Source organism: Orcinus orca, chromosome 3 (genome assembly GCF_937001465.1).
Source record: "Orcinus orca chromosome 3, mOrcOrc1.1, whole genome shotgun sequence".
Lineage (NCBI taxonomy): Eukaryota > Metazoa > Chordata > Mammalia > Artiodactyla > Delphinidae > Orcinus > Orcinus orca.
In genome coordinates this window covers 28,163,688-28,177,551 of record NC_064561.1, presented here as the reverse complement: position 1 = coordinate 28,177,551, position 13,864 = coordinate 28,163,688, and the positions used below count along the sequence as shown (strand labels likewise).

The window sequence follows — 13,864 nt, the reverse complement described above, 5'->3', positions numbered from 1 at the left end:
TTTTTTAAATTGGCTTGTTTGTCCTTATATATTTTTAATACAATTTTAAAGATTACCCTTCACTTACAGTTATTATAAAATATTGACTATATTCCCTGTGTTGTACAACATATCATTGTAGCCTATCTTACACCCAGTAATTTGTACCTCCCACTCCCCCACCCCTATATTACCTCTCACAGGTAACCACTGGTTTGTTCTCTGTTTCTGTGAGTCTGTTTCTTGTTTGTTATATTCACTAGTATGCTGTAATTTTTAGATTCCACATATAAGTGATATCATACAGTATTTGTCTTTCTCTGTATGACTTATTTCACTTAGCATAATGCCCTCCAAGTCCATCCATATTACTGCAAGTGGCAAAATTTCATTCTTTTTTATGGTTGAGGGATGTTCCATTGTATATATATATATACCACATCTTCTTGATCCATTCATCTGTTGGACACTTAGGTTTCTTCCATATCTTGGCAATTGTAAATACTGCTGCTGTGAACATTGGGGCACATGTATCTTTTTGAATTAGTGTTTTTGGTGTGGTTTTTTTTTTTTTTTTTTTTTGATATAGACCCAGGAGTGGAATTGCTGGGTCATATGGTAGTTCTTTTAGTTTTTTGAGGAACCTCCACACTGTTTTCCACAGTGGCTGTACCACTTTACATTCCCACCAACAGTGTATGAGAGTTCCCTTTTCTCCACGTCCTTGCCAACATTTGTTATTTGTGTTCTTTCTGATGATAGTCAGAATGAATTATTCTTTATGTCTGTAAAATAGGAGCCTACAAGATGATAGCTAGTTATTACACTGCTATAAGTAATATGGGGTCAAGTCATAGTTCCTGAGAATCATGCCGCAGTTTACCTGCAGCACTATGAGCCATTAGTTCTGACGACCCACATCAGCGTATATTTATATCTTTTCTTTTATATAGATGGAACCATTGAAGTTCTTATAATCTGAAAAAGAATGTAAATTGGCATAATGTCTGCAGCTTGCACACGATAATTCCCCTTACCCATCTCTTTAGCTTCTTTTGGCAACTCCTCCTGGCTGTCTACCAGTCATACTGACCTTTTAATGCCTTGAAACGATTAAGCTCTATTCTGGCCTCTGGTAAATGCTGTGTCTTTGCCTGAACTGCTGTCTAGTCTTTTTCATATGGCTTACCCTTTCAGGTCAGCATAAATGTTACTATATACTTTAGGCCAGCCTTTTTAAACCCCTTGGATTAGACAAGTCCTCCTCTTTCTGTACTCTTACTTTTCCATCACAGAACTATCAATTTAAATAATTTAGAGGTAGGAGGTTTGCCTTTTTTTTGTTCACCACTGTGACCCCTAGTAAGTAGTTGTAGCTCAATAAGCATTTATTGATTTGACAAATACACACATGGTATTTGCATTCCTTGTTTCCTATGATTAATATACTTACCTTATTTTTTTTCACTCAAGTAAAATGTTAAATTTTTTTTTTTTTCTTCTTAAGAGTTTGGCTGAATTGGAAGTATTATGTACTCATCTCTACATAGGGACTGATCTTACAGAAAGAATAGAGGCTGAGAAAGCACTCCTGGAACTTATTGACAGCCCAGAATGTCTCAGCAAGTGTCAACTTTTATTAGAACAAGGAACAGTAAGTATTTGATAACAGCAATTAACAATGAAAGATCGGTAGGTATATGTCACTGTTGATGAATGCATGTAGGTTAGCAATGTAGGTTAACTGATAGGTATTACCATGTCTTTTTACTGTAGTTTATTTCACTGTTGAAGAATTGGAAGGCCTGGAAAGAAAACTTAGGGAAGAGCCCAGGAGGTGGAAATAGGCATGAATCAAAATACATTCTTGATTCCTCTTGGCCCCTTTTTATGTCTTCTACCAGTGGCAAAAGTTACATTTTTAGAAAGTTGGAATTAAAAATCTAGGTGGGAGAGGCAGATTGTAATTAACTTTGAAATGTGAAGGAATGATTCAGAGGAATGCTGATTACTTCTTGCCTGCCTCTCTCCTAGAGATTCATAGCCATTCATTCAACATCATTTAGCAAGTATTTAAATGTAAAACCAGGCACTGTACTACCTACCTGCTTTATTTACAAGCATTAAAGTAACTCATAATTTAGTTGGGAAGGCATAGATGTATCACTATAAATAAAGAGCTGTGGAATGATATGGTAAGCACTATAGTAGGAGACTGTAGGATCTATAGAGCAGAGGTTAGCAAACTTTTTCTGTAAAGGGCCAGAGTGTAAATATTTTAGACTTTGTGGGCCAAGAGGCAAAATCAAGGATGTTTTATAAATATGCCTATTAGAAGAGAGAAAACAAATTTCCACAAAGTTTTGTTTATGAATTTTGAAATACAATAATTGAGTACAGTTTCTTTGTAGTATAAGTCTACTGATGAAAAGAATGGAATTATTCTTTTGGGGATGACATTTTGCTTAACTGGGGTTCAGAGTTAGTATTTCCTATCATTAGCATTGATTACAAATGTTCATATGTTAATACTGACCTGTAATGAGATTTTACAAATTTCATCTTTGGAAATGTCTCTTCACACAGATAGGTACTACCAAATATTGATATCAGCTGATAAGCATATGATTTTAATTAAGCATATTCATCACTTAGAAGGCATGTATAGTGTTTTATTAAAACTTCTCTTGATATTTGTCTTCTAGGATGTCATTACATTCTAGATTAATCACTTCCAATTGAAGGTTAGGTGGAGGCTCCTCAATTGCTCAGTTAAATGGATTTTGAAATATGGAAATTTCCGTTGCATTTGCAACAAGGTCTGAAAAAAAGTGCTGCTGGAACATAGTTTGAGCTCAGAAAATATACTCAGCAATAGAGATCTTGCTACTTGTTTTAATATTTGATGTGTGGAAAGTATATAAGGCAGCTTGATATTACTTGTGATTCAATCAATGTTAGTTGTGATTAGAGTAACTTTATTGCATTATAAGTTTCACATTAGTACTAAGCACTGTTTGCCTTTTAGACAATTTTGTAACTTTAGGTTGAATTTATTAAGAGACATTATCAAGTTTGAAGCAAAAACTAACTTCAAAAGCTATTTAATGTTCAACAATAGTGGATAAAATTGGTTCTTCTCATTCAGAAAAATTTCAGTCTCAGTCCTGAGCAAGAAAAAATTGCAGTAAAACTTTACCACTGCCAAGCTATAGAACTACTGTGCAGTAGGGCAAGTCAGAATTTTCAGCTTCTATTTCTGACAGAAATTTCCAGAACTGAAGATGAATTCATGAAAATGAACTAAAGTCCACTGTTTTTTTGTTTCGTTTTGTTTTTAGATTTTTTTTTTGATGTGGACCATTTTTAAAGTCTTTATTGAATTTGTTACAATATTGTTTCTGTTTTATGTTCTGGTTTTTTGGCCGCAAGGCATGTGGGATCTTAGCTCCCCCACCAGGGATCAAACCCGCACCCCCTGCATTGGAAGGCAAAGTCTTTTTTTTTAAAAATTAATTAATTAATTAATTTAGTTTTGGCTGCATTGGGTCTTCGTTGCTGCGCACAGGCTTTCTCTAGTTGTGGCGAGTGGGGGCTATTCTTCATTGCAGTGTGTGGACTTCTCATTGCGGTGGCTTCTTCTTGCAGAGCATGGGCTCTAGGTGCGCGGGCTTCAGTAGTTGTGGCACGTGGGCTCGGTAGTTGTGGATTGCGGGCTCTAGAGCACAGGTTCAATAGTTGTGGTGCACGGGCTTAGTTGCTCCGTGGCATGTGGGATCTTCCCGGACCAGGGCTTGAACCCTGTCCCCTGCATTGACAGGTGGATTCATAACCACTGCACCACCAGGGAAGTCCCTGGAAGGCGAAGTCTTAAGTACTGGACTGCCAGGGAAGTCCCTGAAGTCCACTGTTAACACTACTGATTCATTAACACATGATAGATTCAAATATTGACAACAAAGTACCTACTGATGAATAATAAAATGAATACCACAGGCTTTAGTCTCTTACATTTTTACAAGCTTTGTAAATTTGTCCACTTAAGTCTTTTCTTTTTACCACCCTTGTTGGCACATTTTAGCAACTACTTCAGGTTGTACAGAATTAGCATTTTCTCAGCTTTTTTCAAGATATTCTGACCAATAATTGCATGCAGACTCTTCATAGCGATTAATTCTTTAGTCACTTCAAACTTAGCATTGACTTCTGGAATAAACAGATAATGTCGGTAACAGCATGAGCAGTGCATGTTGGTAACATCGGTAACTCATCAAGAACTAGGGAGAACCTCCAAATCATTCGCCTGGTTTGAAATTGAATTTTGATGTTGCTCTAATAATATCTTCAACTATCTGGGCCTTCTTCTCACTGAAAGTCTAGTAGTCTGAAGTTTATGTTCTCTGCATGTGTAACTTTGGCTACTGCAATAAAATAATGGTGATTTAATTAACTCTTTTGGTAAGTGGCTTTCCTTACTTGGCTAACAAATGAGCCATTTCAAAACCTAACTTTGGTTGCAGCCTCACTTTATTTTTTTGTGGAGAAATTTCACTGTTATAGATATTCTGTCTTATATTTTCTCCTTTTTTCTGACTATTGATTACCTGTGAGTTAGGAATACTGACATGAGTGCTTGGTATGATATGGTCAACATATGTTGTATTCTTTTAGGACAGCTATAGTACAATTGCATAAAAAGCACATTGCTTTGCTATCTGATTCAATAACAAAATGATCCACATTCCACTGTGCCTTAAAAGTTAGACATTTGAAGTGCTTTTCTATCTTTTCTTGTTTTGACATAACAGATATGCACTGGTAATAATAAAAGGTGCGTGTCATGTCATGGTGATACTCATGGCACTCTGTGCTGTGAAGTTAATAAGTACATCATTGCGGTTTATAGTGCACTGAGCAGCAGTGGGGAGGAGGCAGTGAGTGCCATATACTGTTTTAAGTATTTGACTCTGCTGTCATAGTCTGAAAGCAAACTATATGTGTGTGGCTGTGTTCTAATAAACTTTATTTATGGACACTGAAATTTGGATTTCATGTACTTTTCACATGTCACAAAATATTATTGTTTTTATTTTTTCCCCAACTGTTTAAAATAGTAAAATCCATACATAGCTCATGGGCCTTGCAAAAACAGGCGGGATTTGGTCCACAGGCCTTAGTTTGCTGACCTCTGGTCTAGAGAAAAAAAATAGGGCTATCTTTACAAGAGATTGCTAGGGGTAGAGTGAATAACTGAATCAGATTTTGAAGGGTTGAGTATGCTATTAAGTTAAGGCAATTGGTGGTCAGAGTGAATACAACCAGCATGGATCTGAAGGAGGGGGGAGGTCAGGGTGGGAAAGGCATTGAAAGGAACTGAAAGAGGGCTGTTTTGGTCAGAGGATAGCAAAGAGTGGAACCAGATGAATTTGAAGAGATAATCAGAGGGCAGAACATGTAGGACTCTGTAGACATGGTAAGTGTATTTTATTTGAACTTGCTCATAATCATTTTTTTCCTCTTGCGGAGGATGGGCTCTAGGTGCACGGGCTTCAGTAGCCCAACAACTGCTTGCCATTTGAAAAGACTACCTATACCTTCCTCAACTACCCCACCCTTATGAGGGATTTTGTGTGTGTGTGTGTGTGTGTGTGTGTGTGTGTGTGTGTGTGTGTGTGTGTGTGTGTGTGTGTGTGTGTGTATTTTATCCCTTGTAAATCTGCCAGTTTGGAAAACCAGAAAAATTCCCAATATTGCTTAGCAAAAGTTCCTATCATAGTATTGTTTTTTGGCTGCATTGGGTCTTCGTTGTTGCGCGCGGGCTTTCTCTAGTTGCAGCGAGCTGGGTGGCTTCTCATGTTGCGGAGCTTGGACTCTAGGTGCGCAGGCTTCAGTAGTTGTGGCGCATGGACTTAGTTGCGCTGCGGCATGTGGGATCTTCCCATACCAGGGATCGAACCCATGTCCCCTGCATTAGCAGGCGGATTCTTAACCACTCTTCCACCAGGGAAGTTCCCTTATCATAGTATTTTGATTAATCTATTAAAATTTATATTTCTTTACAGACATCCTATGCTCAACTCCTTGCAGCAACATGTCTTTCAAAACTTATTAGCCGAGTCAGTCCTTTGCCGATTGAACAAAGAATAGATATCAGTAAGTGGTTTATTATGCTTTTTATCAAATTGCACTTTAAAAATAATTTTTGCTTTTAAATATGCTAAACTGTTAACAGGCTTGCAAGTTATTTTATTGTCATTTTTAAAGATGAGTAGTCAAGTCTCCTTTACACATGTAGTGATAAATAACAATGTGTTATACAAAAATGTGTTGTCAGAAAAGCATTTGTTTAGTTTGATAATAAATAATAACTAGCATTTTATTGTCTATAGTATTTACTAAGATTTGCACTATCTCATTTTATCTACCAAACTTCTGAGATGGGCACTATTGTTATCCTCATTTTATAAATGAGGAAATTAGATTTGATAGGCTCTATAATGTGCCCAAGATCATCACACATCTAGCAAGAAGTGGAGCTGTGATTCAAACTTACACAATTTTTGTGGAGTCCATGCTCTTAGCGATTATCTTAACATCATATACAACTAAATGATGGGAAAGAAGTGTACCCTCCAGCATTTCTCAGAATCCTATATCAAAATCATATGGGATGCATATAAAATCAAAAGCAGATTCCTACTTATTAGGAAAATAATGTGTATATGGAGGAACAGTGCTTGGAACTTAGTGTAGTTGGGAAATTGATTCTATAAAGTACCAATATGCTTTCAGAAGTAATGTATTTTCATATTTTAAGTGTGTGAGTTTGTTTTTCATATGGACAAAACTCTGATAGTTGAGATATGGGAATTTTTTTGTTATCTTTGTTCATGATAGACTGTTGACTCATTTCTGCTCTCCAGCCTCAAGGTTTACATGATTCATATTTGTGTAACAGAAAAGTTAAAGTGTAGTATTATATATGATGGTTCTTTAAGCTCAGTTTTTGAATGGTCAAATCCCACAATGATTTGTCATTTGCCTCATATGTTTGACTGATATTTCTCTTAAGTACCTAATAACCGAGGGGAACTCCTTCAACTTGATAAAGAACAGCTACCAAAAAAAAAAACCTACCAGGCTGAAGAAAACCTAGAGGAGAATTTATCCATGTTCTCATGGACTTGTGTGCTTAAGAAAGCAAAAGAGAAATTTACAGTTTAAAAAATAAGGGTTCAGACATTAAAAACCTGTCATAAAACATTGTGATTTTGTTTGTTTGACTTTTATACACATAAACACACATATTTTAGATAGACTTTATTTTTTCAGAGCACTTTTAGGTTCACAGCAAAATTGAGCAAAAAGTACAGAGAATTCCCATATACCCCCTGGCCCCACACATGAATAGCCTTCCCCAGTATTAGCATACTGCACCAGAGTGGGTACATTTGTAACAGTTGATTAACCTACATTGATACATCATCATCACCCAAAGCCCATAGTCTATATTAGAGTTCACTCGTGGTGTTGTGCATTCCGTGGGTTTGGATAAATGTATAAATGACACATATCCCCCGTTATAGTATTATACAGAATAGTTTCACTGCCCTAAAAAGCCACTGTGTTCCAACTATGCATCCCTCCCTCCCCTCTAACTCCTGGCGACCACTGATCTTTTTTACTGTTTCCATAGTTTTGCCTTTTCCAGAATGCATGTAGTTGAAATTATACAGTGTGTCGCCTTTTCAGATTGGCTTCTTTTACTTAGTAATATGCATTTAAGGTTCTCCATGTTTTATCATGGCTTGGTAGATCATTTTTTTTCTTTCTTTTTTTTTAAAAATTTATTTATTTTATTTATTTTATTTTTGGCTGCACTGGGTCTTTGTTGCTGCACCCGGGCTTTTCTCTACTTTGCGGTGAGCGGCGGCTACTCTTTGCTGCAGTGCACAGGCTTCTCATCGTGGTGGCTCCTCTTATTGCGGAGCACAGGCTCAGTAGTCGTGGCCCACAGACTTAGTTGTTTGCGGCATGTGGGATCTTCCTGGGCTAGGGCTCGAACCAGTGTCCCCTGCATTGGCAGGCAGATTCTTAACCACTGCGCCACCAGGGAAGCCCGATCATTTCTTTTTAATGCTGACTGACGTGCCATTGTCTGGATGTACCACAGTTTATCTGTTCACCTTTTGAAGTACACCTTCATTGCTTCCAAGTTTTGGCAATTACGAATAAAGCTGCTATAAAGCAGGTTTTTTGTGTGGACATAAGTTTTCACCTCATTTGGGTAAATACCAAGGAGAGTGATTGCTGGATTGTATGGTAAGAGTATGTTTAGATTTGTAAGAAATCACCAAACTGCCTTCCAAAGGGGCTGTACCAGTTTTGCATTCCCATCAGCAATGAATGAGAATTCCTGTTCTTCCACATCCTTGCTAATATTTGGTGTTTTCAGTGTTTTGGATTTTGACCATTCTTATAGGTGTGTAGTAGAATCCTACTGTTTTTAATTTACAGTTTCCTAATGACATATGATGTTGAACATCTTTTCATATGCTTATTTGTTGTCTGTATATTTTCTTTAATGAGGTGACTGTTTAGGTCTTTTGCTTATTTTTAAATCAGGTTGTTGTTTTCTTATTCTCTGTATATTTTAGTAAATGGTCCTTTATCAGATAGGTCTTTTGCAAAGATTTTCTCCCTGTTTGTGGCTTGTCTTCTCATTCTCTTGGGCAGAAGCTTTTAATTGTAATGAAGTCCACCTTATCAAGTATTTCTTTCATGGATTGTGCCTTTGTTGTTGTTTGTAAAAAATCATCACCAAACCCAAGGTCATCTAGATTTTATTCCTGTTATCTTTTAGGAGTTTTTATAGTTTCACATTTTACATTTAGAGCTGTGATCATTTTGAATTAATTTTTGTGAAGTGTGTAAGTTCTGTGTTTAGATTCATTTTTTTGCATGTGGAGGTCCAGTTCTGCCACCATTTGTTGAAAAGACTATCTTTACTCCGTTTTATTAGCTTTGCTCCTTTGTCAAAGATCAGTTGACTGTATTTATGGGAGTCTCTTTCTGGGTTCTCTATTCTGTTCCATTGATCTATTTGCCCTTCACCAGTACCACACTGTCTTGATTATTATAGTTTTATAAAAATTAAAGTTAGGTAGTGTCAGACCTCCAACTTTGTCCTTCTCCTTTAGTATTGTGTAGGCTATTCTGGGTCTTTTGCCTTTCTATATAAACTTTAGAATCAATTTGTCAATATCCAAAAAAAATAACTTTCTGGGATTTTGATTGGGATTGCATTGAATCTATAGATCAGTTCTGGAAGAACTGACATCTCGACAACATTGAGTCTTCCTGTCCAGGAACATGGAATATCTCTCCATTTATTAATTTCTTTGATTTTATTCATCAGCTGTGGTTTTTTGTAGATGTTCTTTATGAAGTTGAGGAAGTTCCCCTCTGTTCCTGGTTTGTTGAGAGTTTTTATCATGAATGGCAGTTGGAATTTTTGAAATCCTTTTTTTGTATCTATTTTGATCATGTGATTTTTCTTCTTTAGCCTATTGATGTGATGGGCTGCATTAATTGATTTTAAAATGTTGAACAATGCTTGCATACCTGGGATAAATGCCACTTGGTTGTGGTATATAACTCTTTTTATACATTGTTGGATTTGCTTTGCTAATAATTTGTTGAGGATTTTTGTTTCTATATTGATGAGAGATATTGGCTCAACTACAAGTTTTCTTGTAATGTTTTTGTCTGGTTTTGGTGTTAAGGTAATGCCAACCTCATAGAATGAGTTAGGAGGAATTCCCTCTCCTTCTTTTTCCTGGAAGAGATTGTAGAGAATTGGTAGAATTTCTTTCTTAAATGTGTGGTAGAATTCATCAGTGAACCCATCTGGGCCTGGTGCTTGCTGTTTTGGAAGGTTATTAATTATTGACTCAGTTAATTTAATAGATATGGGCCTATTCAGATCGTCTCTTGCACTTATCTTTTTAAAATGGATACTTAAAAAAAAAAAAAAAGGTACACTCATTAAAGGAAATTCGGAAAAAAGAGAAAAGTAGAAACCTACCGCACAATTTCAAGCAACAAATGATGTGTTTCCTTTATGAGTTTCTTGGGTTTGAGTTACTACTCTTGCTTCTGCAAGTAGATTAGAATGTTATGAAATGTCTGACATGTGTCAATAGAATAATTGGTATGTCAGTTAAAATGGAAAATGTGAAGATTGCCTCAAAGTCACATTGCCTTTATTACATCAACTCTAAAATTCTCATTCTTTCATGATACAGTCCCAGACTACATATTTCATTATTTCCCAACATTAACTCTGTTGCATGTTCTCTGTGTCCAGCACACTGTTTTCTACCTATATTAGTATAATTAACGATGGCTTACCATCGCTCATCAATTAAATACCATTTCCTCAGCCTGGTGTTCAAGTCCTTTCATGAGCTTGTAATTGATGGATCGTCCCGTCCTTGTAGCCTTATATCTCGTTGGTACTAGCCTATTTGTACCAGAAGGTATTTTCCTCATGCCATGTTATTTCTGCCTTGGTGCCTTTTCTTATGTTGTTTCTCTAGCCTGGAATGCTGTCCTTTTAATCTTCTATTCAAATAAAAGTGTAGCTTAAGTTTAATTGCCTATATAAATCAGTCAATTCTCCTTCCCTTTCTCTGTCCTTCACTCCATCCCTCCCTCCCTCTTTCCTTCCTTGCTGACTCCCCTCTTCAAACAGCTTTATTGAGGTATAATTTATATACCATAAAGTTAACTTGTTTTAAGTGTACAATTTTTGATTTTTAGTAAACTTACAGAGTTGTGTGAACATTTCCATCATCCCTTCCAAACTCCCCATGCTCATTTACAGTTAGTCCTGCTCCCATACCACCAACCTCTAAGATGTTTTCTGCCTGTAGAGATTGACCTTCTGAGGATATTTTCATATAAATAAAATCTTATCATGTGTAGTTTTTTTACATCTAACTTCTTTCACTTCGAAAAATGTTTTTGAGGTTCATCCATGTTGTAGCATGTGTCAGTATTTCATTTTTTTTTATCATAGAATAATATTCCCTTGTATAGATGTGTGACATTTTGTTATCTATTCACCACCTGATGAACATATGGGTTGTTTTTGCTTTTTGGCCACTGTGAATAATGCTACCATGAACGTTGATATACAAGTCTTTGTGTGGATATACGTTTTCATTTCTCTTGAGTAGATACCTAGGAGTGAAATTGCTGGGTCATAGGTAAGTTTATGCTTAACTTTAAAAAAAACCTGTCCAACTATGTGTCAAAGTGCCTATACCATTTTGCGTTCTCAGCAGCAATGTGTGAACATTGCAGTTTCTCCACATCTTCACCTCATAAGTCTTACATTGATCTTCTTGTGGTAGTTTCTTTTTGTCTGTCTCTCCAAATATTTTATAAGGCTCTCAAGGCATAGATTATAGCTCAAATTTTTGTGTTCACAGCATTTGGAATTGTTTCCATCAAAGCATTTGTAGTTAAATGTTGAGGTATTTACCTTCTTTTCATTTTTTTCCTGAATAACATGCTAGTCTTTGGGACCAAAGTAGAGATTGAGTCTTTCCCCTTTCTTTTATATTCTTTTTGTATGTTTTCTGATAGACTTTGTGGCATATTTTTTTACTTGACTTCAATTAATCAGTCAAAACTATTTCATATTAAATTTCTATAATGTGTAATACCTAAAGTTTCAGTCTAATGACAGTAAACTCCAAAAGACTATCTACAAGTTTGGACTTAGTACTGAGTTTTTGAATTACTAATTATTACTAAAATATATGGTTTGACCGGTATTTGAAAGCAGGAAACAAACTCAAACCAAAACAACCTGACTGAGAGTCCCAATTTGGCCACTGTGACAAGTTGTTTCACCTCTTTGACCTTCATATTTTTTTGCCTAGGAAACAGAATAATAGTAATAGTAATATAAAAGCAATATCTTCACATTGCTGTGAGAGCTACATAAAGCTTTTTTTCTGGGAAGCACTTGTAATTTCTAACTTGTTTCATAAATGCTAAATACTGTTGTTATCATATAGGTATTTGACACTCAAAGAGCCTCTAGTGCATGGCTTTCCAAGTTTCTGTTAACTTTTGTTGGGGAATTTTTCCAGCTGTTTATTTCGTTCTCCCATGTGTCTTTCTGAACATTTCATTTTCTTCTTGTTATGGCTTTTCCCTATTATCTTGGGCTGGTGATGATTAGATTGCTGTTGTTTTACTTGATTGTTATCATTGGCTCTTGCTTATTAAACTGGAACACTATTATAGGTCATGTAATAAGCATAACGTGAGAATATTTTATGTAAAACATTCAACTAAAGTAACAGAAATACAGTCTATTAAATTTTTTTGCCTTAGATAATAAACTTATTAGCTAGTATCTTTGCTCAGGGAGTTTGGGAAGGTGTGCTTAAGGTACCTAGCTTAAATGTGAAACTTGGTTTGTCTCCTGTTTTGTTGTTTTATTATTTTTGAGATTACCCTCCCAGTGGTTACCACTACCTACATATAGATTTCTCACATTCCCTCCGGGTTAAAATTTTTCAAGATACTAAAAATAAAAATAATAGAAGTAGATAAACCAGATTTTCTTTTATGTTCAGGAGGCAGTGTCATTTTCATAAGTTTTGTTATTGAAATAAAAGATTACATGTAATGAAGCTTAAGAGAACCATATTACTTTAATCCATAGCAGAAACCTCTTTCAGATTTATCTTAATGCTAGGAAAATCTGTGCTTTTTAATAGTATTTTTATTTGTATAACTGTGTATTTTTAATGTTAATAAAAATTAAGGTTGAAATGTGCTAGTCGTGAGAACTTTTCTTTTTTATATCAAGGTTCTCATTACAGTTGTCAAGAACAGCTGTTGAAAGTGTTCTTGGATTTTGGGGTTGTTTCCATTAAAGCTATTTTTAGTTAAATAATGAAGTATTAATATTTACTTTTTCTTCACTCTTTTCCCAAATGGTATGCTGGCCTTCGGGGCCAAAGTAGAAATGGAATCTTCTCCCTTCAAAAAATTTTTTTCTTCTGTTTTTCTGATAGACTTTTGTGGCCCATTTGTAACCTCAACCACTCCTCCATTAGGAAGCTCATAGCTGAATTTGCTACCCACTTTTTATGATTTGGGTATATTAACTTTATTCCAGGCTTTACTCTTCTGTTCGTACTTTCTTTGACTTATGTACTTATTTTATCACATTATATTATTTGTATTTTTTTCTGCCACTTAAACAGCCAGATATCGCTTCTCGGCCTTTTGGCTAAGATCATGTGTAAACAGCCAGATAGTGTGTAGTCAGTTTTGCTATAACATGACATATGTATTCCTAAAAGTGACTGTGCTGTGCAGTGATATGTAGTAAAACCACAGGGCTTATTAGAGAAATGGGGTTATGGAAATAAAATTGAAAAAGGATAGAAATCTAATAAAAGACATAGTAGAGTTTTACACATGTTAAGTGGTTAAGAAATACTAAATTGTGGAATAAATACAGCATTTTATTTGAAGAAGACCTGAAGTTTGTGGAAGGGGGCCCACTTCAACAAATAACTCATTGAAGTGTTGAAATTTGTGAGTTACTATGAAGGTAGAAGGAAGGTGATCTGAAATAGGATGGAAATTGTAACACCAAAAGGGATGAGTCTGATAACATGAGATGAACTGAGATAGCTGGTAGATACATGCATTTTGAGTATGGCTTGGTTCGTTTGGCTTGGTTGCCGTTTTCGTTATTTACCTAGTGTTTCTTTCTGAATGAAATTATGCAAAAATGAAAGTGACATTCGCATTATACTCATATTATCCCCTAATATATCAATTGAAT

The 13,864-nt window shown here is 35.6% G+C and overlaps 1 protein-coding gene across 6 annotated transcripts in view; it reads left to right on the top strand.

The window, feature by feature from the left end:
• Positions 1–13,864, top strand: part of RANBP17 (RAN binding protein 17) — a 314,986-nt gene that overhangs the window by 8,738 nt on the left and 292,384 nt on the right. For 5 of the 6 annotated variants that reach the window (XR_007476521.1, XM_049708089.1, XM_033432062.2 and 2 more), the window contains exons 2-3: positions 1,487–1,633; positions 6,042–6,132. Coding sequence is in view for 5 of the 6 variants with exons in the window: in XM_049708089.1 (XP_049564046.1) it covers positions 1,487–1,633; positions 6,042–6,132 (238 nt within the window). In the remaining variant the exon portion in view is untranslated. Of the gene's footprint in view, positions 1–1,486; positions 1,634–6,041; positions 6,133–13,864 lie in introns of those variants that run through there. The other variant, XM_049708088.1, reaches the window with a different exon arrangement.